The 24,645-nt window shown below is 33.4% G+C and overlaps 5 protein-coding genes and 1 long non-coding RNA gene across 13 annotated transcripts; 5 read left to right on the top strand and 1 right to left on the bottom strand.

The window, feature by feature from the left end:
• LOC101207660 lies at window positions 1–5,340 on the top strand. Of its 3 annotated transcripts, XM_031882696.1 has the most exons (8): window positions 11–609; window positions 1,776–1,830; window positions 2,214–2,288; window positions 2,458–2,549; window positions 3,883–3,964; window positions 4,264–4,347; window positions 4,689–4,809; window positions 5,133–5,340. In XM_031882696.1, exons 1-7 carry the CDS (start codon window positions 281–283, stop codon window positions 4,803–4,805), a joined length of 834 nt encoding a protein of 277 aa, XP_031738556.1. In that variant the 5' UTR covers window positions 11–280; the 3' UTR covers window positions 4,806–4,809; window positions 5,133–5,340. The 3 variants fall into 3 exon arrangements, 2 of the variants coding, with proteins under 2 accessions (XP_031738556.1, XP_004141149.1); XR_004215303.1 differs by lacking the exon at window positions 5,133–5,340 and having other exon boundaries at window positions 1–609; window positions 4,136–4,347; window positions 4,689–4,755; XM_004141101.3 differs by lacking the exon at window positions 5,133–5,340 and having other exon boundaries at window positions 12–609; window positions 4,689–4,949.
• On the bottom strand, window positions 520–9,178 carry LOC101207413. 2 transcript variants are annotated; one of them, XM_011654025.2, is made up of 6 exons: window positions 8,905–9,176; window positions 8,136–8,210; window positions 7,910–8,047; window positions 7,734–7,807; window positions 7,512–7,649; window positions 520–654 (listed from the first exon to the last, which is right to left on the bottom strand). In XM_011654025.2, exons 2-5 carry the CDS (start codon window positions 8,181–8,183, stop codon window positions 7,514–7,516), a joined length of 396 nt encoding a protein of 131 aa, XP_011652327.1. In that variant the 5' UTR covers window positions 8,184–8,210; window positions 8,905–9,176; the 3' UTR covers window positions 520–654; window positions 7,512–7,513. The 2 variants fall into 2 exon arrangements, with proteins under 2 accessions (XP_011652327.1, XP_004141148.1); XM_004141100.3 differs by lacking the exon at window positions 520–654 and having other exon boundaries at window positions 6,678–7,649; window positions 8,905–9,178.
• Window positions 9,179–9,392: 214 nt separating this feature from the next.
• Window positions 9,393–12,437, top strand: LOC101207169 (DNA-directed RNA polymerase III subunit RPC10). Its single transcript, XM_004141099.3, has 4 exons — window positions 9,393–9,548; window positions 9,996–10,119; window positions 10,238–10,328; window positions 12,072–12,437. The coding sequence occupies exons 2-4, from the start codon at window positions 10,006–10,008 to the stop codon at window positions 12,200–12,202; spliced, it is 336 nt and encodes a 111-aa protein (XP_004141147.1). The 5' UTR covers window positions 9,393–9,548; window positions 9,996–10,005; the 3' UTR covers window positions 12,203–12,437.
• Window positions 12,438–13,530: 1,093 nt separating this feature from the next.
• On the top strand, window positions 13,531–19,349 carry LOC101206928 (cathepsin B-like protease 3). 2 transcript variants are annotated; one of them, XM_011654024.2, is made up of 11 exons: window positions 13,531–13,918; window positions 14,646–14,702; window positions 15,257–15,337; window positions 15,488–15,644; window positions 15,759–15,763; window positions 15,854–15,928; window positions 16,032–16,157; window positions 16,309–16,527; window positions 18,373–18,486; window positions 18,590–18,625; window positions 19,009–19,349. In XM_011654024.2, the coding sequence occupies exons 1-11, from the start codon at window positions 13,847–13,849 to the stop codon at window positions 19,114–19,116; spliced, it is 1,050 nt and encodes a 349-aa protein (XP_011652326.1). In that variant the 5' UTR covers window positions 13,531–13,846; the 3' UTR covers window positions 19,117–19,349. The 2 variants fall into 2 exon arrangements, with proteins under 2 accessions (XP_011652326.1, XP_004141146.1); XM_004141098.3 differs by having other exon boundaries at window positions 13,574–13,918; window positions 14,649–14,702.
• On the top strand, window positions 13,926–14,463 carry LOC116402660. Its single transcript, XR_004215128.1, has 2 exons — window positions 13,926–14,177; window positions 14,289–14,463. It is a non-coding gene; the product is annotated as an uncharacterized LOC116402660 (long non-coding RNA).
• Window positions 19,350–21,215: 1,866 nt separating the features above from the next.
• LOC101206685 (thioredoxin-like 1-1, chloroplastic) lies at window positions 21,216–23,598 on the top strand. Of its 4 annotated transcripts, none has more exons than XM_031882224.1 (4): window positions 21,216–21,736; window positions 22,099–22,164; window positions 22,355–22,519; window positions 22,929–23,598. In XM_031882224.1, the coding sequence occupies exons 1-4, from the start codon at window positions 21,470–21,472 to the stop codon at window positions 23,244–23,246; spliced, it is 816 nt and encodes a 271-aa protein (XP_031738084.1). In that variant the 5' UTR covers window positions 21,216–21,469; the 3' UTR covers window positions 23,247–23,598. The 4 variants fall into 4 exon arrangements, with proteins under 4 accessions (XP_031738084.1, XP_004141145.1, XP_031738086.1 ...); XM_004141097.3 differs by having other exon boundaries at window positions 21,217–21,736; window positions 22,099–22,275; XM_031882226.1 differs by having other exon boundaries at window positions 21,528–21,740.
• Window positions 23,599–24,645: the final 1,047 nt, after the last annotated feature.

The following is a 24,645-nucleotide window of genomic DNA, read 5'->3' as shown; positions in this document are numbered from 1 at the left end:
ATAGTTTTGGGTATAGAAAAGGGAGGAAAGAAAATCTGATGACATGCACGTGCCAGTAGAGATTAGTGGGCGACAAAAGAGAGGACTCCAATTTTGTGTTGATAAACTAAATTTTGGAAAATCAAAGATATGAAGTGAAATGTGCGGGAAAAAATATGTGGTGATGAACTTTTCCGTGCGCATGTAATGCTCTTTTCGTCTTCCCCTCAACTACTGGGTTTCAATCTCTTCATCCGATGACCAGCAATCTCCACTTCCATCTCCATTGACTGTTTCAGAAATGGCGCAATTCACTGCACACACTCGACTTAAGTTGCTGCTCAACGGAGACGGTTTACCATTCGGTTCAGAATCCAAAGATCGGTTCAGATACAAGCTCAGATCAGTCCGACCTCGGAGGTTTCCTCTCTCTCGTCCCTCTTCTTCTACTACTTCCTCTACTTCAGCTTTGAGGAAACCCACTCAGCATGCTGCCGAGGTGCGTGTTGGTGTGAGGGATGAGAGCGTTAATGGCGGTGACGACGACGTTGTTGGTTTTGACTATGACTACGAGCTTGAGTCTGACGATTTGGCTTGCTTCAGAGGTCTCGTCTTGGATATTTCCTACAGGTTATTCCACTTTTCATCTAATCGATGAGTTCTTCTTCGGTGTTCCTGTAGGGAAATAATTTGAATGTTATCAAGATATTAATGGTGGTATAAATGTGATTAGTTGGGAAGTTGGTCAGAGTTTGGCGTAATTTTAGGAATTGATCAATTGTAGGACGTCGGAGAAAGCCTTATCCTAATTTCTTCTTGAACTGCATACAGTTTACCTAGTCATTTTAGAAAAAAATTGAAATCCTATTCCTAACGTTATCAAATTGATAGTCCTATCGTTATCTCTGACGAAAAATCTCAACGCTCTCCTGCTTTTTTCTTTGGGGGTGGAATTACGGGTAGAATTCGACTTCTAAACTTCTTTATTGTTGATATTGATATTGGTCTTTCGATTAGCTGTTTTACTTGGTCCTACTCCATTCAAACGAGTAAAAGATACCCAAACGCTAGTTTAGATTAAGTCAACAATTTAACAAATTTCTGATGTTGGAGCTTGAAGTGGGGCAGACATTAGTAAAAGAGAAAACATGAAGCCAGCAGCAGTACGTATATCAAATAGATTATTCCCGATTCTGTTCGAATGATCGGGGGTGAATATAGCATGTATACAAGTATTACTAGGTATAGAATTTCAAGGTAATGTGTTGTATTTTCAAGTCTTTCAAGGGATCATAGATAATTTTACCTTCTCGTTCATCCTTCAAGTAGCATATATTTTTAAATACAATTGTTAGGTATGACTGCCATTTTCACTTTGTGATCCATTTTGTTCTTGCACCATGGTTTTGGATTGTTGCTAATGTTGTCCATTGAGCACCAGGGACGACTGAAGTGATTTCGTTTTTAGATAATGTTTCATTCTCAATGTTTCACCTACTTCATTTAAGCATGAAGTAACTGACGATATTTTGGGTCCATGGCGAATATGTGCTACCATGCATTGACGAGAAAACAAACACAAACAAACTCCATTCTTTCCCAGTACTTTTTTCTTACAAGTTTTGATTCATTTCCTGCTATTTAGTCGAACAAATAGTTGACTTAATTTATGTATTGGAATGGATTGACCTTCACTTGCCTGATATACTTGTTTCATATTGCTTTTATATCTCCATATTATTTGTATACCTGGAATGGTTTGCAATTTATCTTTTGCTATTGTTTCCTTGCTTCAGGCCAGTTAACGTTGTTTGTTGGAAACGTGCAATTTGTTTGGAGTTCATGGAAAAGGTTTGGCTAATCTCTTTTATGCATTATGTATAAAAAATAGAGATAATATATAGTTCCAAAAGTGTCAATTTCATTGGTTTTAGTTTTTTATTAAAAATATGTCTAGAAGATCTGGTTAGGGAAGCTCAGGAAGTCTGTCCAGGTAGCTTTAGCTAGAGTGGAAAAGCCAAATGGAAATAACAATCCATGGGCATTTAAATTGTCACTCTCTGCAATTTTTAAATTTTTGCAAGAAGAATGTCAGTTTTAAATCTTTGATGATGGCTTTCCAAAGGTTAAATAACTCGTATCAATTGATTGAGGTTGATCAGGTAGTTTGAGTTTACTATAAATTGTTAAATAATGTTTCGATACTTTATCTCAAAGCTTTTTGCCTTCTTCAGGCTGATGTTTTGGAATACTATGACCAGACAGTGAATTCTCCAAGTGGATCCTTCTATATACCAGCAGTCTTGCGGGTATGGACAAACCATTTACCTGGTTCATTCATGGTTTTTTCCCCCTATAGAATTGCATGTTATTGGTCTTTATTTCCATAATCAGGAGAAGTTCAAGATTGACTTCATTTCTTTGACTTGAATCTCTGCCTTGTCAAAGGCTTTTGAGCTATAGCATCTCTGTTTTCAGGTTCCCCATTTATTGCAAGTTGTTAAGAGGAGAAGAATCAAGAACTCTTTGAGTCGTAAAAACATACTTTATCGGGACAATTACACTTGTCAGTAAGTTAATAAATATTCACAATTGACTAGTTTTATCCAATTTATCATTTAAATTTGAAATGGAAGAAATTATTTTGAGATGTTATCCTAATTTTATGATGGGGAACTTGTATTGAATGGATAAGGAAAATTGTAAAAAATAGAAAAATCGACAAAATATTTTCACTTCTAGAAAAAGAAAAATCAAGTGTAATAGTTTTTTCTTTTAGTGGTTTTTTTCTATTTTTGATAAAACCCCATTATATAGTCGTTGTTCTATTAAACATAGTTTTCTATTTTAATTGTATTATTATTTTTATGACAAAAGAGGCTACAATTCACTTTGTTTCTTTTAGTGGCTTGTAATATTACTGCCCGTGGAGAACAGCGAGAAAGAGTGTCTATGGCCTTGTTTTCAACCATCGACCAATATTTTATTTTGAAATAAAAACCCTTATGTTTCTTGACCCATTTCCAGTCATGCAATTGCACTAGCTTCCATTCTAGCATAAATTCATGTGTTTTTACAGCAAACTGCCTGCCTATTACATAGTGTCACCATTTTGAATGGCTAATACAATCCTCATCAACTCTCATTTATGAATTGGTTTCTGGCAAGGTCATTTTTTTTACCACACTTGGATAAAACAAGCAGTCATTCGGTTGGTATTAGTTCTGTCATCAAGTATAAGGCCCTGTAAACTTTGGTTTCATAGCCTCTGAAGTGCGTGTGAGCTTATCTCTTTTGAGCTCTTGGCAATGGTCATTTTGCACTCATTCATGGTTTAGGTCGCTTGAGCACTTACTAAACCGATGGCTATCGGTCCCTATCCCAGATAATCAAACAGGATCTATACAACTGTGTTCCTGAGTTCTAAGGAGATAAGGATAATTCTTTCAAAGATTTCAGAGTTTCACACTGTATCTTGGCCACCTTTGGATGAGGTTCAATGTATTCCAAGTTCTTTTTTGCCAAGTGGAACTTCTAAAGATTCATGTGTAGTTTATGATAATTGAGGACAGTGAACTCTAGCTAATTGGAGTGTGGTTTCTTTGGCTTTTGAATAAAAAAGATTTGGGTAGTGCCAACTTGCAGTGTAGAAACGAAGCCCCTTATTATCTAAAATAGCTATGGAGGTTCTTGACTGAGTTTGATAAGTTTTGGTTGATTTAGGTTTTATTAAATTCTTATCACTACTTTCAATAGGAAGGTTTAACTAGAATATTAGTATTGACATGAGGGATGATATTGCATGGATATGAATGGAAAATCTTTGACTCTACTTGCGGTTTATGTATGCATTTTCTTTTTTCCTTTCTTCTGGTTTCCTCAAACGGGTTTTTTTATCAACAGGTATTGTTCATCACACGAGAGTTTGACCATTGACCATGTTTTGCCCATATCCCGGGGAGGAGAATGGACATGGGAAAACCTGGTGAGTTATCCAGTAGATATTAGCATTATATTGCAAATTCTCTAATGAATTTAAGTTCACCAATATAATAAAATTTTCAATCATTAGAAGACTGATCTTGATCCTAAAACACAAAGATGCCCTAAGATTTTCCTATGTAATAAAACCGCACAAAAACATTTCTAATGACAGGTGCAGAAAAACTTAATTGACAAAGGAATCTTATCTGAAGCATTGATCTGCTACGATTCTTCTCAACATCTCATTTACGAGATTTGTTCAATTTTTTCTGTTTTCTATAATCTCTTGTGTCGCAATAGGTTGCTGCCTGTGTAAAATGCAATTCAAAGAAAGGCCAAAAAACCGTAGAAGAAGCAAATATGAAGCTGAAAAAAACTCCCAAGGTAATGTTTCGTTTTGTATGTAGTGAGAAATTGAATTTTTTTTTTCTTTTCTTCTCTTCTGTGGTGTCTGCCATGCTTCTTTATGTTTGAGAGAATATTATTTTACACTATTATTTTGATGTTGTTTAGTTAAGGTTATTTAAGATATAAAAGTCCATTAGGCCTGTTTTAGACTTGGTATTTAAATGTGCTTTAATCTCATTGTGATGTTGGCTAGAAACCCTAATCTAAAAATCCTAGTTTCTCTCTAACTCATTCTAGAATTTCACTTTATTATAATGTTTGATCTGTTCTGGTTGCATCTAGCTGAAGCTTATCGATTTTTACTTTGAATTTTGTAGGCTCCAAAAGATTATGATATACTTGCCATTCCTCTAACAAGTACCGCAATAAAGATGTTGAAACTGAGAAAGGGAACTCCTGAAGAATGGCGTCAATATCTGTCAAGTGAGCAATGACCATGTATGTACTTTTAAGTGGTACTTGTAAATTCTTCTTTGCACATATAGCACTAATTTCACCTCATACTTGGTTCTTCCAAGACTTCTTTATATAGCACAGCACCTTCTAAATTTAGCTTAATCTATCATTTGTTCCCATAACCATTTTGCATTTCTTTTTTCTTCACCATTGCTCTGCTTCTCTTTTTGTTCTACCAATCACTACCATTAACCTTTTAGCTTCTTTTTATAGGATTACTTCAAAAAGTTCATATCATTTAAACCTTATTATCCCCTAGGAACTACAAGTGTTGATTCTAAATGTTTTGTGCCTTAATTCTCCAGAAACTGCAAGTACCAGAAGAAGTAAGGAAATTTCGTAGGGCAATTTTGCCATTCTCCTCCACATTTTGCATGTGTATGGGAACTAATTTTAAAACAAGATAGAAGTAGTGTAATTATTTGAGATGGCAAAAACAACTTAAAATGTTTTCAAATATAGTTAGATGTCATTGACTATTGTCTATCAATGTTTATCATTCATGGAGAGTAACATTTTGTTATATTTGTAAATGAGTTTCTCTTAACTATATTTGAAAATAGTTCAATCTCTCCCCCAAATCATAATAGGTAAATATGAAAAAGGTAAGAGGTAGATATTTTATATTATTTGTAGTACTTGATTCTAAAATTTAGACTTTTGACAACTTTCTCCCGGTCCATAATTACACTATTGGTGCATTTATATCCTAACTAATGTTATCATATTTTGCCCGACGAGTTCTAATAAAAATGACTTAATTTAGATCATGTTTATATTTTTAAAATTATAGTCGATTTGATTATGTTCATTCAATTTTTGTTCGCAAATACTGGTATTTTTAAAGTTACTATTATAATAGAAGATTTATGAATCTATCACAATTGCCATTATTGATTGATCCTAAATGGTAACGATAATGATAAAGATAAAGAAGACAATGATACTAAACAATGCAACAAAAACAATTCAATTACGTTTGTTATTGAGACTTGTTATGATTGAGATACCAATAAAAACTCGTTAAGATTATACCAATTTTAAGCCTAGATTAATTATAAGATTGACATAAAGCTTCAACTTGAATGTTGAGAATGCACTCTTAGAGTGTGCAGTCATAACTTCATAGGTATGTAAGTAAGAAACTTATAAATTAATATCATACCATAAGTATAATTTTCTTTGGTCATTAATGATTTATATAAAAGGAGATGTAGGGATTCTATTAAAGAAATCTATCTGCCTAATCAACTCTCTCCCTAAGTTCAATTAATCTATGGATAATTGTAATGGGTGGCCATTTGAGAAATAATAATTAAAGATATAACAACATTTTAAAAAAATTGCAAATATAGCAAAACTATCGATGATAGACTCATATAATCTATCGGTGATAGATCAATTTTTACAACATGATCTATCAGTGATGATAGACTCCATCATTGATAGAATTTAACAAATTTTGCTATATTTGTAATTTTTTTAAAATATTGTTATATACTTAATTATTTTGAATTTAATTGCTAAATTTGCAACCATCCCTTAATTACCAAAAACATTCATTTAGAAATATAGGTAAATAGTGGATCGTAGATGTGTTTTAAAGGTGTGCATTATTTTATTGACTTTTTGAGACAATATTTCTAAATATGTTGGATGACTCACCCAAATTATTTAAAATAACAAAAAGTTTTAAAGTATTTAAAAATATAGTAAAATATCACATCACCATGGTAAATGATTACATGTTATATAATTTATATACTTTCATTAATTTATCTAATTCTAGGATTAAGTTTATATTGATCTAGAGGATTTGAGAGACTGAATAAAAATCTAACTCAAACCTATGAACAAAAGAAATGTAATTTGTTCATTTATATGAATAAACAAACTCATATAGAAGTAGCAAAATTATAACCAAACATGTAAACAGCCCACTAATGACCCTTTCAGCTGCTCAAACTTTATTGTGAGATAAGCAGATAGATATTCAAGGAACAAATCCCATTTGCTAAACTAATTGGCCTAACTAATTTGATTGCACCAATGACTTATCCTAGCTTATGGGTTTAATTAGGTGCTGAAAATTAAAACTCACCCAAAAAAAGAAAAACTAATGAAAATGTTATGAAACGTCCAATGCTTACTTGTACCAATGTAGTAAAAAAGTGTGTAAAGATCACCTCAAATCAATTGGCAGAAAATGGTTTACCTCAACAAATTTACAAAGATTAAAAACAGTATTTGCCAGGAAGTACATTTCAGAATTTCAATACAATCTGAAGAGTATGTTTGGAATGGTTCTAAAGTTGTTAAAATAACTTTTTTCGTTTTTAAAATCACAACAAAACATGCTTTTAATCATGAAAACTAATTATATTTGAAATATCAAATTGATTTTGATGAAGTAAAAGCTTATTTTGAAGTGATTTCGTACAAGATATAACATTTTCGAAATCTTTCACAAACATGCAATTTTCTTTTCCTGTAAAAATTAGAGTAGAGAAGGAAATACTTTCATGATAAGATGATCCTTTTTCTATACCAGCATGTTGACTAGGAAGCAAAACTATAGCGATTCAGTGAACTAGTTTCATTTGCACTTAACAAAGGTATCAGAAGTTGAACCATCTAAAAATTATGGACTAGAAGAAACACATAGTAGCAATATTTGAAGTTACCTTCAAAACTGGATCTGACCATTCTGAAGTAAATTTCGAGCATTGCATAAAATAGTACTGGCTTCCTCATTTGATGAATCAATCAACCGCAGCTCTTTAATCTCATCTTGCCATTTTTCAACATGATCCTTATGAATGCTGGGAAGAAAGAAAGATAAAAGTTAAGATGAGAAAATAGTCAACAAATATTTTTTGAGGTTAAGTATTCGAATTTCAACTCACGCTATGATTCGCTCTTCAAATTCATTACTAAGATCTTTAAAAGCAGTCTTTCCTGACTCCAGCAGTTCAGACACCTTCATTGAAGAAAAAGATATGGATCAATAGCAATATTTGTAGCCAAACAAAAACTTAAACTAATATTCAGCCCACAAGAATTGAACGTATCAACCACCTACCAGCTGTGTGAAGCTTTCGATTTTTTCAAGTAGGCAAGCGATATTCGATTCCATCTCCTCGGAACCCTTAATGATCGTTTCGCACTGTTCGTTTTCTACAAGGTTGGACATGTCTGTATCACTTACCTGCTCTTCCACCTGAAAAAGTGAAAATTTGTTGAATTTCCCAATCTTCTTTTACTTTGGCATGTGAAGAATAACGACATAGAAAAACGAGTAAACATACAGCTAATTTCGGGCGTTTGCCATTGAATTCAGTTCCATTGCTTTCCATTCCAAATACGCAGTTGCTATCAACCAACTGTAGCATAGTCAGAAGTTTTTCATAGAAAAGTAAACATCATTGAAAGAATTTGTGGTTGTCATGAGCTCAATTATCTAAACGCAAGAACTCATTGCTCCACGCACAGAGAGAGGGATACTCAAACGACAATAAGTAGATTAATTAAACGCTTTACCTAAAGCTAAATCAAGAGAAAAGATGAAAAGAATTTGAAACCGGACAGCAGAAATAAGTAAAAAATCGTAACACTCTGAAATGGACGTACAAAGAAGTTGAAATTTCAGAAGTTTCAGTAAGATCCTCAAACGTAAGATTACACACATCAATCGACGTTAAAATTATTCTTAATAGCATAGGGCGAGTAACACAGTTTACGTCTTGCGTATTCAAAATGAACGTCAGGAATCTAATCCGGGAGACATCACACAAGTCGGAATCAATTTTGATTTTCCAGTAGTACAATTTGAAAAGGAGAAGAAAATGGCGAAAACAACAGGTTTCATATAGAATCGATACCAAACCGTTGATCGTCGCAGTTCTTAGGGCAGTTTGTTCAATCAGCTGTTTGTTTAAGCAAACTATGATGATCAAATTATAGGATGACTTGAAGTGCTTGCATATGAATGAAGAACAACAAGATCAAATAAATCATAATATGTAGCATTCGACAGATGGAGAAAATATAATGCGGTTCGATATCAATATTACTCACCAATTTTCTCCGCTCGTTTGCTTCTCCACTCGTCAGTTTGATGAACTAGCGCGCCAAAAGACGAGAGAACGAAGCTTTGTTTTGTATTTTTGTAAGGAATTTTAGCCTTTTTTTTATAGTTAAATAATAATGCTAAATAATATCAAGAACATTAACTTTCAAATACTTCAAAAAAAAAAAAAAGAAAAAGTAAAACCACTCCAGCAAAATGAACCAAATATTTAATGGTAGCAAAATTTTACCACTAAATGACAATATTAGATTTAATTTTCGTATAAAGTATAAATATTTTGTTTTTTATAATTTATCTAAAAAGTTATAAATATGATCATGTTTACAATAATAAACTTCTATTTACGATATAGTTTAAATTTTTAAAAATATTATATATATTTAATTATTTTGAATTTAATCGACATAATCCCAACTATTGATATTTATGATGGATTTTAAGCCCATTTGAATCACATAAAATTTATTTTAATTAGCATTTACAAACTAAGAGAATCTGCAGAGAAGGAAAATAAATAAGAAAGAAAGGCAAGCCCTAAGTAAATCAGATTTCCCTCGGAACCCACGAGTCACCCGCTTCCTCCATCTTCCTCGTCTCCGACCACGCCTCAGCCTCGCCACCACCGCCGGTGGTCAGTGTCAAAGCTCTCTGTTTTTTCTTTTTCTTTTTCTTTTTTATTTAAAAATGTAACTTAAATTATTAGTTAGTAATATGGCATCTTCATTCTCAAGCCAGGCCAATCATCAATTTCTTCCAAAGCTCAACCTAACCTCCTCTATTATTGAATTATTGAATTATTGAATGTTTGGTTGAGTAAGTGTAAAATGTATTTTGTGGGTTAAATTAAGTATCTTTATATTATTAATTTGGTGTTTTATGCTTTTTGTTAATTAAAATTTAGCATCTTTATGTTACATTTATATATGTAAAGAAAATATTTAAGAACTGGCGTATTTTCGAGCTCGATTTAGAAATTGGCGTTTCACTGTATCGTATAGTATTTGTATGGCTGTTGAGTGAGTGGATTGTATGTTTGATCCGTCTGATTATTGATTGATAAATGATGGGTTTGTGTTAGGACCTAGCTAATGGAGTTTTGCCCAACTTGCGGGAACATGCTGCAATTTGAGTTGCCCAATATGGGTAAATCTTCCAGGTTCTTCTGCCCAACTTGTCCATATGTGTCCTACTTGGAAAACAGGGTGTGTTGCTGAAATTTCTTTTTAGTTGTAAGGCCTCAAGTTGTTTGCTTCCCTTTTTTACCTATTAATTTCTCTTGTTCTGACTTAAGGATTGCCTTCTCGTGGTTCTACTATTCAGGTAAAAATAAAAAGAAAGCAACATCTGGTGAAAAAGGAATTAGAACCCATAATCTCTGATGACGATATGAAAAATGCAGCTCAAACCGAAGGTATACATCTTTCCCTTCTAGGTTCTTTTCTTTCCTCCTCTGTACATAGCCTTTGTTTTTTAATCAAAATTCCACCAGCTGGAGTTGGGGAAAGATATAATCAAATAGCTATTGCAAGGGCAATGACCTGATTCACCTTTAAAAAATTTTAAGTGCTCATGCATATGCACTTATATGATAGGCCAAATAAGTGTGGCAGACGGCAGTTATATTTCCTTTAATTAAATGAATTTATGAAAAGTCTAAGTCACCAAAAGTCAACAAGTACTTAGAAAGAAGCCAAATTGAACTTAGCTCAATGATAATTTGCATGGTCTTCCTCTCTCGTGTTGAAGGTTTGATCCCCATTCTAGTAGTTGTTGTGCTAAAAATACAAGTAGCTATGAAGAAAGAATCCCACCGTTTGAAGTCATGATTGAGTTGGAGTATTTTACAAATTGGCAACAGTACCGTTAACCCACATAATACTGTTTTTATGTTTAAACTTCCTTGAAGCTTAAAAATGAAGCGCTTTAAAGCTATTAGGCTCTATAAACTTCAAAACATTTCCATTTACATGACCAACACTCCATAAAAATATGGAGAATCAATTATTCCTTCTAAAAGGAAACACCAATTCAGTTTAGAGGAACAATGAGAACTTGTCCTGGAATAATGCGGTTAGGTTCACTGATGTTGAAGAGAATGATCACTTGAAAACTTTGCACTTTTTGGGAAGCTTTGACTTCCAATCCTCTTTCACAACTTCAGTAAGATAGTTGCCTTCCTATGGACTATAGATTGATTAAGATAGTTGATGACCTTATTTGAACATGGTTTATTCTATTGGTTGTACTACAATCGTGTTCTTGAATTCTAAATATTTGATTTTAAATTACTGCAAAAGTAATCCTTAAGCTGCAGTTCTTTAGTTGAAATTGACCCTTAGATATGTACTTTTTTGTATTACGAGGTTAACTTCTTAACAGATTACCTGGAGCTTTTATCCATACCATAAAAGCAATCCCTAATGAGTAATCTCTCCCATTTTTTCTTGTCATAATTTCATGCTTAAGAAAATTAGGTTTCTATCTGTAATGTTTTTTATGAGAGGAAGAAAGAAAAGTTTCTGGGTTGTGGCCTATCTCTACAACAAGGAAACGGGCGTTGAATAATATATGGTAATCATGATTAAAAGAATAATATGGTGATTCATTTTTTGAAGTTGTAGAACGTTAGTACAGCCTTATTACACAACTTATTATTGAATAGATGCAAAGTATTGGCACTATTTTGTTTTCTGAAAGTATAGGTAGGTGATATATTATAGAGAATGATAAACCTGTTGGGAACCAAGATAGTATAGTATGCCTTTGTCCCACATTAGTTAGAATAGAATGACCAATGTGGTACTTGAGTGGCCTGGCTCTCTCACCCCAATAGCTGGCTTTTGGAGTGTGGTTCTCCAAGATGCTTAAGTACCTAACAATTCTATCAGAGTGGTTAACGTTTCAGAGTGAAACGGGTGGAGGGTTCTGATCAAGCATGACTGAGTTATTGTTGGGAACCAAGGTAGTATGGATGCCTTTGTTCTACGTTGGTTAGAATGAAATGTCCAATGTAGTGCTTAATGGCTCGACTTTCCTGTCCTAATTGCTGGCTTTTGAGGTGTGGTTCTGTAAGGAATCAAAATGACGTTCCTTTGTTGTGTGCTTCTCTTTGTTCTCTAAACTGGTTTTTGTTTCTCTTTTTGCTATTTTGTAGCAACATGTCCAAATTGTGCGTTTGGGAAGGCTGCTTTCATACAAATACAACTGAGATCAGCTGATGAACCTGCTACAACATTTTACAAGTGCATGAACGAAAACTGTCGACAGAATTGGCGCGAGGATTAATTTATCATTACTGATTTTGTGTATGCTTCTTTTTTATTATTATTTTAACCCATTTTAGACGTAATTAATATGAATAAATTATTATCTTTTACATGATTAGCATCATGAATTTTGTTGGGACTTCAGAATGAGAATCGTATCACAATTGCACCTCTATGCTGTTTTGTTCTTAGTTTTGCATTTGAGAAAAATGTAATAAAAGAGTGGGGAGAAGAAAAGTTACCATGTCTTGTAATGTTTTTCTTCCTTTGCATATTTTCTCTTAGCAAACTTATTCGAAGATGAAATTATTCAATATATGTGAAAAATCTGAAAAATAGAGATGGAGGAAAGATAAAACTCATCTTTAAATATGTGTACATTTCATTAGTGTTTACTATCATAGTAGTGTTATTATTATTATTGAGATGAAAGTATAGATCAAATCCAATTAATTACAAAAAGTTTCTCGGATTGACCATAAGATTAGATAAACTACAATTATATGGAGTATATAATTTACACCTAACATTAAAAGAAGGATACAATTTACCTGATTGATTATAGTAAAAGTAAGGATAACTTAAGTTTTGTTCGGTAATTATTTAGTTTTTTGTTTTTCTAAAATTATTTTTGTTTTCTCACTGTTATGATCATATATGTAAGAGAAATAAAGAGTAGAAATGTAAAACAAGGATGCCTTCAATACAAGAACTCTCAAAACTCATGTTCAACTGTTCAAACACATAAAAAACTCTCAAGATTACTCCTTCCGAAGTAAATAAAAAGTGAGTTCCAATTAGCATGTAGTAATGATCAATAGATCCGTGTAAAATTGATTTCAAACATAAAATTTGCAATAACAAATAAAGAAGTTAAGAACATGATATTAACTTTTTAGATAAGATTTAATATATAATAGGAGTAAATCAACATTTTCGTTATATATAAACACCAAGAAAAAAAAATTAAAATATCACATATGTTAGATAAAATATAATTAACATCTAACTTATTCTAAAAGCCATATAATATATTTATATAAACGTCTAGTACACTCAAGAGTTTTTGTCAACATTAATAAATGATGACCTACTGGAATTGAATAGAAAAAAATATATATTTATAAAAAATTGTAATTTTTATTACAATTCATTTGATAATGAGTTCAAAATAAAATGTTTTGATAGTCAATTTTTTTAAAAAATAATAATTCATTTTTAAAATTTAACAAAAGAATTTAAAATTAAAGCAAACTAAAATTTGTTCAAAAAATAATTGAGACATTTTTAGAGACTTTGGTTGGATTTAGGGAATACTAAAAATATGAAATAAAAAACTTAAAATTGACATTTTCCAGAAATATCTTATCCTTATGGTTATTTCGAAGACAATTGCGAAGGCCGAGAAAGTGATTTTTGTGGAAAACGATTGGTTGCCAATGGCAGCAGCATGGCGTCCGAACATGGATGACGTTAATTCGGTAGTCGAATCAAAGGGAAACTTTGGATTGGTCCTTTTTCCCATATCTTAACACTCCATTTCTTATACGGAACTCATCTCTTCCTATTTTCCCCACCCACTCTCTCCTTTTCCTCCATTTTCATCGCCTCTGTTTCTGTTTCTGTTTCTGATTTTGATTCCGCCTTCCAAAATAGCAAGGAAATGGCATCATCTCACTTCTATTTGTCCCTTTCCTTGCTATTTTTGGCTGCCGTCTGCACCTTCCATCATCAGGTGAGTGAGGTTCCTTATTCTTTTCTGCCTTTAATTTTGTTGGCTTCTTCTGTAATTCTCTTGTGTTCTTGTTGTTGCTCTTCAGCTTTCCTCTATTTTTGGAAGTGATCGTGGCCCAGTGTGCCAATTGTTTAGTTCGAATCTCAAAAAAAAAAAAAAAAAGTGATGGAATAGACTATTTGATTTAGATTAAAGCTATTATGTTGTGGGGTTTACATCATAATTTCTATTGTAGGATTAATCGAGAAACTTTATAATGGTTAACTCATTACCTCTCTTGTCTTCAGCTTATTATTGTTGTTTTTTATATATCGGTGGAATTCCACCTTTCACCAACTCTCAACCTAAAAGGTGTCGTGTGAATCTATAGGAATAATCTAGGGCGAACAGGGGAGTTGAGTATTTTCTATTTGTGGAGTTAAATCTATTATACACAGACATTTGCTGAACTACTAAGGATATGAAAACCCTTGGCTCTGTCAACATGGCTTATAGAAAGTATCTGAAAACGATCACCACTTTGCAATTTCAACAATAAGTGTAGATTCTTTTTCTACTGTTGTTATTTAGTCGATTTGATCGTTGTACAATATTTGCAGTAACGTGCTTGATTTTTAGCTATTTTGGAGCAGTTCACAAGGAGATATTGCTTAAGTATTTGTTTGTTATAAGAATCTACCCGATCCTTTACAATTGTTATTCAATATATTGCGTACTCCGTTGACAGCAGGTCTATGCAGAGGAACAAGTTCTAAAGTTCAAACTCGATGCTGATATTCTTCAGGTACTACTTTTCTGTTTTCGCAAATTTGTTGTTTTCAATGGTTCTAAGACAGTGACACTCATCTCTTTATCTCCTTAACCAATTCATTAACGATGACTTTTGATCGGTTTGAAGAAAAGATTTATAACTATTTAGATAACAATTTCTCATCTTGGTCCCTTTGGATTTTCAGTTTTTTAAATTGCATCTATATGTATACTTTTGTTATCAAATTTTATTTGATAATGACTTTTAAATTGTACTAATTCATTTAGATGTGAATATTAATAGTTTTGAACTTCATTTCTGAGGTCTAATACTAAAAAAATTAAAATAACAATTATCCTTTTAATTAAATATGGTTTACCTACCCGTTTATTTTCTGAACCGAATATATTCAATTTGTTTTATCTGAATAATCTTTTGAGTTTGAGTTACCGAGAACCTGTTTAACTAACCCAAAGCATTTCTAACCTGAACTATGCCCTGAATACTTCAATTTCTTTCATTTATTGTAAAATATTGTTGTTATTATAATTTGAAACACCTCTAATAGTTTTTACGATGTCTTGCAGGAGTCTATCGTTCGGCATGTAAACGAACACCCACAGGCTGGCTGGAAAGCTACCATGAACCCACGTTTTTCGAACTATTCTGTAAGTTTCAACTTGCTTTACTTCATTCTATTATTGATGGTTGGCATTTGGTTTGTTTCCTCTGACTTGTACTAAGCGCTCTCGTCTTTTATTTTTGTAAGAACTCTTTTCTTGTTTGTTAATGTATTGACACTACTGTTTATTGTCCAGGTTAGCCAATTCAAGTACCTGCTTGGCGTCAAACAAACTCCTGAAAAGGATTTGAAAAGTACCCCTGTTTTATCCCATCCCAAGTCTTTAAAGTTGCCAAAAAGCTTTGATGCAAGAGAAGCTTGGCCTCAGTGTATCAGCATTGGAACCATTCTAGGTTAATTACTTCATCTCACTTTACTGTTATAGAATTCAGACTATTTTCAAATAAAAACATTCTGACGTTTCCCTCTTTTAATGTCAAAATTTCCTGATGAATGTCCTCGTAAAGATCAGGTAACTATTTTCCATTATTATTATTTTTTAAAATTCCTCCTGTATTATGATTTATGAAAATTCTCATCCTGTCCTTATGTTACGTTTTAGGGGCACTGTGGTTCTTGCTGGGCATTTGGTGCTGTTGAGTCACTTTCAGATCGATTCTGCATTCATTTTGACATGGTTTGTTAACTGCACTGCTATTCTTGTTCACTACGGTATAAATGTTTAAGTAGCCAAATTTCTTTCCCTATTTATTGGTAACCAAATATAATATTTGTTTCAGAACATTACTTTGTCTGTTAATGACCTTTTGGCATGCTGTGGGTTCATGTGTGGTGATGGCTGTGATGGGGGTTACCCGATTTCTGCATGGCGATACTTTGTTCGTCATGGAGTTGTTACTGAACAGGTAACTTTTGTAGCTAATTGGAGAATGCACTCCATATGTAACTTAAGGCTTGTCGTTTGAAATTTTTTTGGTCATGTCTTAACATATGGCTCTTGAAGTTTATGCTTTTGATGTTGATAAACGCTGTAAATAACTTTGTGAAACCTTACAGTGTGATCCATATTTTGACACTACTGGTTGTTCCCACCCTGGCTGTGAACCTGCATATCCTACTCCTAGATGTGTCAGGCATTGTGTAGATAAGAACCAGATTTGGAGAAAAACAAAGCACTATGGTGTTAGTGCTTATAGGGTTAAAAGGGATCCCAATGATATCATGGCAGAAGTTTATAAGAATGGACCAGTCGAGGTTTCCTTCACAGTGTACGAGGTAAGTGAATCATCTTACTTCTCATTTGGTTTATTGTGTTCAATTTTTTGGATAACATTTCTGTGGTGTGTATATATCCTTTTTGCGTCCCTGCTTAGCAAGTACACATGCTTTATAGATGTAGTTTACGTATTAATAACCAAAGATTTGGAAGTTTGATTACAGTAACAATTTTAAACTAAAATTACATGGCCATAGTTTATGTTGAAGACTTTCAAGTACCATTCAACTTTACAGCTAGGATGTTTGTTTAAAGGGTTGCCCAACCCTTGGTTGGGGCGAGAGTAATAATTAAGCTTTTATGAGGAGTAATAAGATCAGTGTACTCTTCATGCCTGATAGTAATGTAATCTGTGTAATTTGATGTTACCGAATTTATTTTTGAGCTGGGAATACAAGATATATTCTCAGAATTGGGGGGTTGCTACCAACCTGTGAAATTATGGTCTGCCGTCTATAGTTTAGAAATTTTGAAAATACCTTCTAATGTTTGGAGCCGTTGAACCTTTTCGTCCTTGATTAAGCTTTTATGATAAGTTTTGTAGAATCTCATCTCATTGAATTTATGTAGCGCTTATTGCAGACTATCTATCAACACTAGCCTTGGATATAATGCAGGAGTGTTGCAATATCTCTGCCATAAACTATTGAAAATCGTGTCTTCTTTGCAATTAAATGCTAGCTCATAGCACTATTTTGCCCATAAAATCCAATTTACCAATTCCTTTTGCCTGAGATTGTAGAACTCCTCAAATATGTTTCTAAGATTCGTTGAACTACTTCAGCTGTCCTTCGTGTTTGACTAAGTTGAAATGAAAGATGTCCCTATAGAATTATAACGAATTCAATCTGATATTGGATATTAAAACTAAGCTCCCTATAAAAACAATTGGGGAATGTTTTGCTGATCAACATTCTGGTGTTAAACAACTTAACTTCAATAGTAAATACGATTGAAGTTTGTACGAAACTCTATCTTATAACTTTGCACCTCAAATTCAGATTTCCTAATTCTAACCTATGAACTCCAAACTTCATATTTAAACACCTACTAAATTTGGGAAAGCCATGTTGTCAGAAAATCTTCAAGCTATCTCCATGGCAGTGCAGTAGTGGGTCAAAGATAGTAAGTCAGCATATTTAGAAAGACGGTTTTCAAGAAATAGTATGGAAGCTTTACCCATTGATAGGGGCTGGCCATTCACAAAATTCATTGAAAGACGGTATAGAATCTGTCTTCTGTTGGCAACATATTCTTCTTCTTCTTTGTTTGTTTGTTCTTCCTCCACCAGCTCAAAATGGGTTCCAGAAGAACTACAATTTTCTTATGGAAACACCACCAACTCAAAATGTGTTCCAGAAGAACTAGAATTTCCATATGGAAACACTAACTCAAGCTGAACCAATAGTAACACCTCATACACTAACAAATAACTCATAATGGTAGATTCACAGTGCAAATCCGAAGTTTTGAGATGTTTCATCGCTACCAAAATAGAGTAGTGGGGGAAGAAAAGTCAAGTCCATGGTACTTGAATCCACTGCATGGCATCACGACAACAATTTGATTTCTTGGAAACCCCTAGGAATTAAAGTAGAACCCAAGGTAACACCATCTGTTGCTTATGGCGGTCATTAGGCTAGAGGCCTAATCAATATTTGTAAAATCAGCGCCATAAGCTGGGCAACAATTTGCAAATCTTTAGTCCTTTGATTTTGTTGGCATTTCTTGAGAGATTTCTGAACAATAATCAGAATGTTTCATAGGTAAAAATTTGATGGCTGCGAATATTCTTTTATCTCGATCTTAATTGTAAAAGCAATGCTTCTTGTACCAATATACAGGATTTTGCTCACTATAAATCTGGCGTTTACAAACATATTACCGGCGATGTAATGGGAGGCCATGCTGTGAAGCTTATTGGATGGGGAACAACGGATGATGGAGAGGATTATTGGGTCTGTTGAGATACCCTCTTCTTACTTTATTTTCGAACTCGTAATTTTGTTTTCGCCAATTTTGTTGAGATATTATCCTAACATGTCCATTTTCTTGTCACAGCTTTTGGCGAATCAGTGGAACAGAGGCTGGGGCGATGTAAGTTCTCATGACGTTTTGTTTACCTTTAGATTTTTCCTCGTAAGATTATGTTTGGAAGTGAAGTACTTTTAACATGGCTAAAAGCACTTTTTCCATGATAAAAAACATCACCTCTCAAACTCAATTATGTTTGGTTCTGATGTAAAAGTACTCTTGAACAAAGTCAAAACCACTTAAAGAGCCCTATGTGAAAGCATTTGTTGAGTGGTTTTAGTTCAAGTGGTTTACCATGAAGCTTTTGAGAACGTAAAGCTGAAGGTCAAATTTATTTGTTACTAAGCAACTTTTAAACAAGTGTGCACAACTTTTTTAGTTAAGTGCTTGTTTTGAATGTACTTTCTGTCTGTCTGACTATAATGGATTTAAATTTAAATTCTTAGGATGGCTACTTCAAGATAAGAAGAGGAACGAATGAGTGTGGGATTGAGGAAGACGTTGTTGCTGGTTTACCCTCAACTAAAAATATTGCCAGGGAGGCTGCCATATGATCCAGATGCTGCTGTTTCACAATCAAGCTTTGCTCAACCAAAGATATGTTTTATGTGTCCTTCATTTGGATTAGAACTATTTATGCATATGAAGTTGGTTAAATGCTTTGCTGAATGTTTCCAAGTATCTGTGTTTTAAACAATTAGTAGGATCTTTGAAAAGAGATACTAATCAAATAACGTGTTAATATTCTTGGAGAACGATGGTCCTTATAACATTTACCTTTCCAGTATTTTTCTCTTGAAAACAGAATAATCACACTTCAAACAAGTTGGACTTGGACAGGTGTTCATGATTCGGTTGTGTAGTCGAATCGAAAACTGAATCATTCCCTAATTGGGAGGATGTCCATTCTTCTTGTTTGAAATTTTCTTTTAGAACCCCACTTTAAAGCTCTGATTTAAGATATTAAGTAGGCATGCTGTTGTATGCGATGTTAAGAATGCTTGGCGTTATAAGAGCCCTTCAGCACTAAGCACTAAATTCCCAACTCTTATGTTGTGTGAACTAAACTCATATTTTAAAAATTAGACTAAAAGTATTAGCTAATATAATATCATGCAAAGATTTACAAACCTAATATAATTTAAATTTAAGGGACCATAAAGTGATAGACATATTAAAAGTGATAAGTTATATTATTAAAATAATAAATTTTGCTATATTTACATATTTTTAAAAAAATTGTTACAAACTTAATTATCTAACTCTAATGTTTTTTCTACAACAATTACTCAAAAGTACAAAATCTAGAATGGAAACTTTTTAATCAAACCATAAAATTACTAAATAAAAAAAAGTTTGAGACACAAATCTTATGAATTAACCATAAAAGCTCAATTTATACTTTGTTTTTTTACAAATACTTTGTTTTTTTACAAATACATAAAGACAAGGAAATTGAACCTTTTAACTTTACTCGATGTAAACTCTAGTAAGTAGATTTGTTAAATTAGAGGTTCAAATGCATTCATTTGATATCTTAGGTTAAGGCTATTTTTCTTTTATTGAATGGTTGAGAATGTATGAGTGAGCAATATGCTCTTTCCTATCCTGCTTTTTGGGTAACAATGTTTTGGTTCTTTTGGTTGGTCCAATTGATATAATGGGTATATTCTTGCATTACTCTTTTTTGGCCTCTCCTTCTATGATCGGCATTCAAAATAAATTTCTTGTGGTCTCTTTGATGTGAAAGAAATGACAAAAAGATTTTCAGGGGCCATATCTCTAGATTTGATTTTTCTTTTTAACTTGGTTTAATTCCATCCACTCCTAGTGCTATTGGTGCAAGCAAAATAAATATAATAAAAAGTATTTTTAAATATAATAAAATAAACTAACAATATATATAATAAAATAAACTAACAATATTTACCAAATATTATATATATAACATTTTAAAAAAAATTAGTGTGACTGCATGAAATCATTTTACCAACTTTTATCCCCGAATCAAGTATACAAGTTTGTCAATTTCTTTTATTTGAATCCACTTTAAAATCCAATAATAACATTTATCAGAAACAAATAAAAAAAATGATATTTGAGATTCAAACAACATAGCTATGTTCCACCAAAATAGCTGATAATTAGCTTAATCAAAAGAGAAGAAAGGATAAGAAAAGTTGAGTGAATTAAATTATTGGGTAAAGTTGGGCCTCTCCATTTTATAGCCAAAAGAACACACAATGAGTTGGCTTATTGAAACACACTACTTTTACAATTGTACAACAAATTTACACGTGTGTGGACTCAACAATGGACTATAACATTCCAATAATAATTAGGCAACATTAGATTGTTTTGTTCCTCAATATCATCTGTTTCAAACTTGTGGATCTAAGAGAATGAACCACTTGATCTTTAGGTGGCACCTACCTACTTCTTCAAAATTATCATGTCCAAAATTGTAAATGCATTCTTGCAACAGAAGGTTAGAAGAGTTTAGTATGAATCAGTATAGAAAACCCATGAATGGTGAAATTGGAGAAACAATATAATATCCATTATCTAGTCTCCATGGCGACGGCAGGTTGCACCACGTGTCTTTGCACTTTCACTTTGTTATCTACATAACACCAAATCCAATGCGACGTTGCGTCCTCCTCTTATCCACTTTTTCCCAAAATTCCTCATTCCATTTCAAACCGCTCCATTTGTTTTCTTTTCCATTCCTTTCCTTTCTTCTCTTATTCTCTTCTTCTCCTCCATTTCCATCCCCATCTTCTTGGCTTTCAAGATCTTCCCTCTTCACCTACTTCATTTTCTCTCAATTTCCCACCAACCCCACTTCTTAATTCTTCCTATCTTTCTTCAATTCTTTTGATTTCGTCAGATTTTTCATCCATTTTAATGGCTGACGCTCTCAGCAAGATTGCTTTTCTTGCCCCTTTTCCCCCTTCTTCTTCTTCTTCTCATCGTCACCTTCATCGTCTTTCTCTACCTTTTTCCGAATTTAAATCGGTTGATTCTTCTTCCCATCCCTTTAATTGGAAACGAATTTCTGTGAAATTACCATCCACCTCGGGGCCGTTTTCTAGCAGTTACTCCTATGGCAGAAGAATTGAGTCTACTGAAAGGAATTCTGTTTCTCCTCCACGATCTTCGACGATTTCCCATGTTTGTACTGCCTTCTATCTCTAATTTTAATCTCTAACGTCCTTGAATTTTTAACTGATGTTAGGGTTTGTGGATTTACTTTTTGACTTTTGTTTGTATTGTTAGCTTCTTTGTGTTTGTTTTATTTGATTTTGATTGGGAATCTCAGCTGTCTCTTCATGGTTGTAATTTGGGTTTTTATGAGCTGAAATAGTTGCTGTATGCTTTTATATTTCTGTATTTTAATCCTTTTTCTTGTCTGGAATATGTAGTGATGAATTCCGATGTTGGTGTTTTATTTGTGGGAGAATCCCACTTTTGCAATTCGGTTAGCACTTGATTATGTATATTGTTTATTAACCCTTTTGTTTGCTGTTCAATAGAGTGGCTTTCGGATTCCAAAAGCTCAGAAATGGTGGGAAAAAGGTTTACAACCTAATATGAAGGAGGTAACCGGTGCACATGATTTTGTGGATTCTCTTTTAAATGCTGGGGATAAGCTTGTTATTGTCGATTTCTTCTCCCCTGGTTGTGGTGGCTGCAAAGCTCTTCACCCGAAGGTCTTTCTCATTCTTTAGTGTCTAGAAAAATCTATCTTCTAAGTTTTTCTTGGTCCTGAAGTTTGTATACTGTATGCAGATATGCCAATTTGCTGAGATGTATCCTGATATCCAATTTTTGCAAGTAAACTATGAAGAACACAAATCCATGTGTTATAGTCTTGGTGTCCATGTGCTTCCCTTCTTCCGCTTCTACAGAGGCGCTCAAGGCCGTCTTTGCAGCTTTAGCTGCACTAATGCAACGGTAAGGAATCTTTAAATAGATTGGAAGTGTTCTGCTGTTCTAATGTTATTAGATGATTAGATCATAATATTTTATTTTGGACGTCTCTTCTTTGAAAGAAGCATGCTTTTCATGATTTTCCCTCACTTCGGTGTGGTCTACTAATTTAGGAGTTGTTTTTGGTACAATACTGCATTTCAATAGAGTATGTACTATGCAGTATTGTTGTCCTTTCATCAACGTTGGCCTGTCATTTATCGGTTTTAATTTTTCATTTAACCACATTTGAAACGATTTATTTGTTACTACCTGTTTTGTGGTTTTGTCTGAGCCTCATGAGTATGGAAATCCTTTTTCTTTTTCTTCTCTGCCGATGCATGCACTTGTTTCTCCATAAATTTATTGATGAAAAATTGGTCTGTTCTCACAGATTAAGAAATTCAAGGATGCGTTAGCCAAGCACAACACAGATCGATGCAGCCTTGGCCCCACGCAAGGGTTGGAGGAGAAAGATCTTGCGGCACTTGCCGCCAACAAAGAATTGTCTTTCGACTACACACCTAAACCAGCAGAAGAGGTCCCCATCTCCATCGCCATCCCCATCCCCATCCCCGCCACAGTGGGAGGGGTAAGAACTTCAGAATCAGAACGTTCACGTTCAGATGTGGGACAACTGCCTCTTCCTCTTTCTTCAACTATCCTCAAGTCGTCTGGCCAAGTCTCCATGGAGAATGCCTATGCGGGATGAAGCCGACCCCACCCATATTCTGTACTTAGCATGAGTGCTTTTGGTTGTAAAGGTTCAAGGGTCCTATATTATCGAGACCCAATGAAATAGTAGGGTTTGTTTCTTCTTTCTTTTTTACTTTTGGTGGCTTGGATCCCAGCCTGCTGATTCTTTAGAACATCAGCAGCTAGCTGTGTGATCAATCGATTCTATATTCAGTTGCGTTCTGTACATGGCTGTATAAAGCTTCTCTGCAAGATTATTAGTTAAATATCTCTATAAGATTGTAACTAGTAAATTGGTGTGAAACCAATGAAGAAACTTGTGAACGTTGTTGAATATCAAATATCATACTGAAAACCACCTTTGCTAATTCTTCATCCCTTGAGAATTTTCTTGCATAGAAGCTTCATTCAATATTCCAACTGCTAATTTATTTATTAGGCAGGAGGTCTAAGGAAGTCTCAGCTATTGACATGATCTAATCTCTTACCAAACTGTCTCTTGAACAAGCCTATTCATCACGATAAAATACAAAATTACCATCAAAATATTGTGAGATGAAAAATGGTAAGATACCATCAAATTTGTCTAGATATTGTGAGATGAGATCCCTGCAGAAGCACAATGCAAAAGGAATTCAAATCCAGATACATTCAATTCAACCAATATTATACTCAAAATAAATGTAAAGAAAGGAAGAAATTGGCCATCAGAGAAAGATGAGAAAAGAAAACCCAGAATAGATGACAAAATATGTAAAATCTTACCCCATGGACATTTAAGAAAGATGAGATAACCATAATAGAGGAAGAGATCTGAAGATGAGAGAATTAGGAATGTTATCCATGAGGTGCGCACTGATCAGATACCTCTCTCATCCTTCTCATCTCTATTGACCCTTTTTGTCGCTCAAAAATTTCTCCATGATTTGAATTTCTTGGATCAAACTAAGGGATTCTCTCAGAAAATTTTGGTATGGTTGAGAATTATTCTCCATTTACTTATTTGAATCTCAATTAAATACTTTTCTTAATCAATAAATTCAAATGAAAACTAAACATTAGAATATGTTCATTTCCTCCTGAATCCTATAATGACTAAAAAGAAAATTAATATTTCATATCACAATAACTAATTATCCGTACATATAATTAAAATTTTCAAATGTATGGTTGAGAACATATTTAAGTGTTCAATGTTAACATAATTGTTTTAAATCAACAAGGAATAAATTTAACCCTCCCAAATAATTGACGTATTGGTTTCCATTAAGAAATTCATGATCGTGATAACTGTAAGATGCAATTGTCTTCCTCAACCAAAACTCGAAAGACTTTTAGTGAATCTATTAATTTAGATGTGATTTGGGATGAGCAATGTGTGTTGTTTTTGCATATTGGGTACTATAGCCTTAAAG

This window comes from Cucumis sativus, chromosome 3 (assembly GCF_000004075.3).
Source record: "Cucumis sativus cultivar 9930 chromosome 3, Cucumber_9930_V3, whole genome shotgun sequence".
Classification (NCBI taxonomy): Eukaryota; Viridiplantae; Streptophyta; class Magnoliopsida; order Cucurbitales; family Cucurbitaceae; genus Cucumis; species Cucumis sativus.
This window is presented reverse-complemented; position numbering and strand designations above follow the sequence as displayed.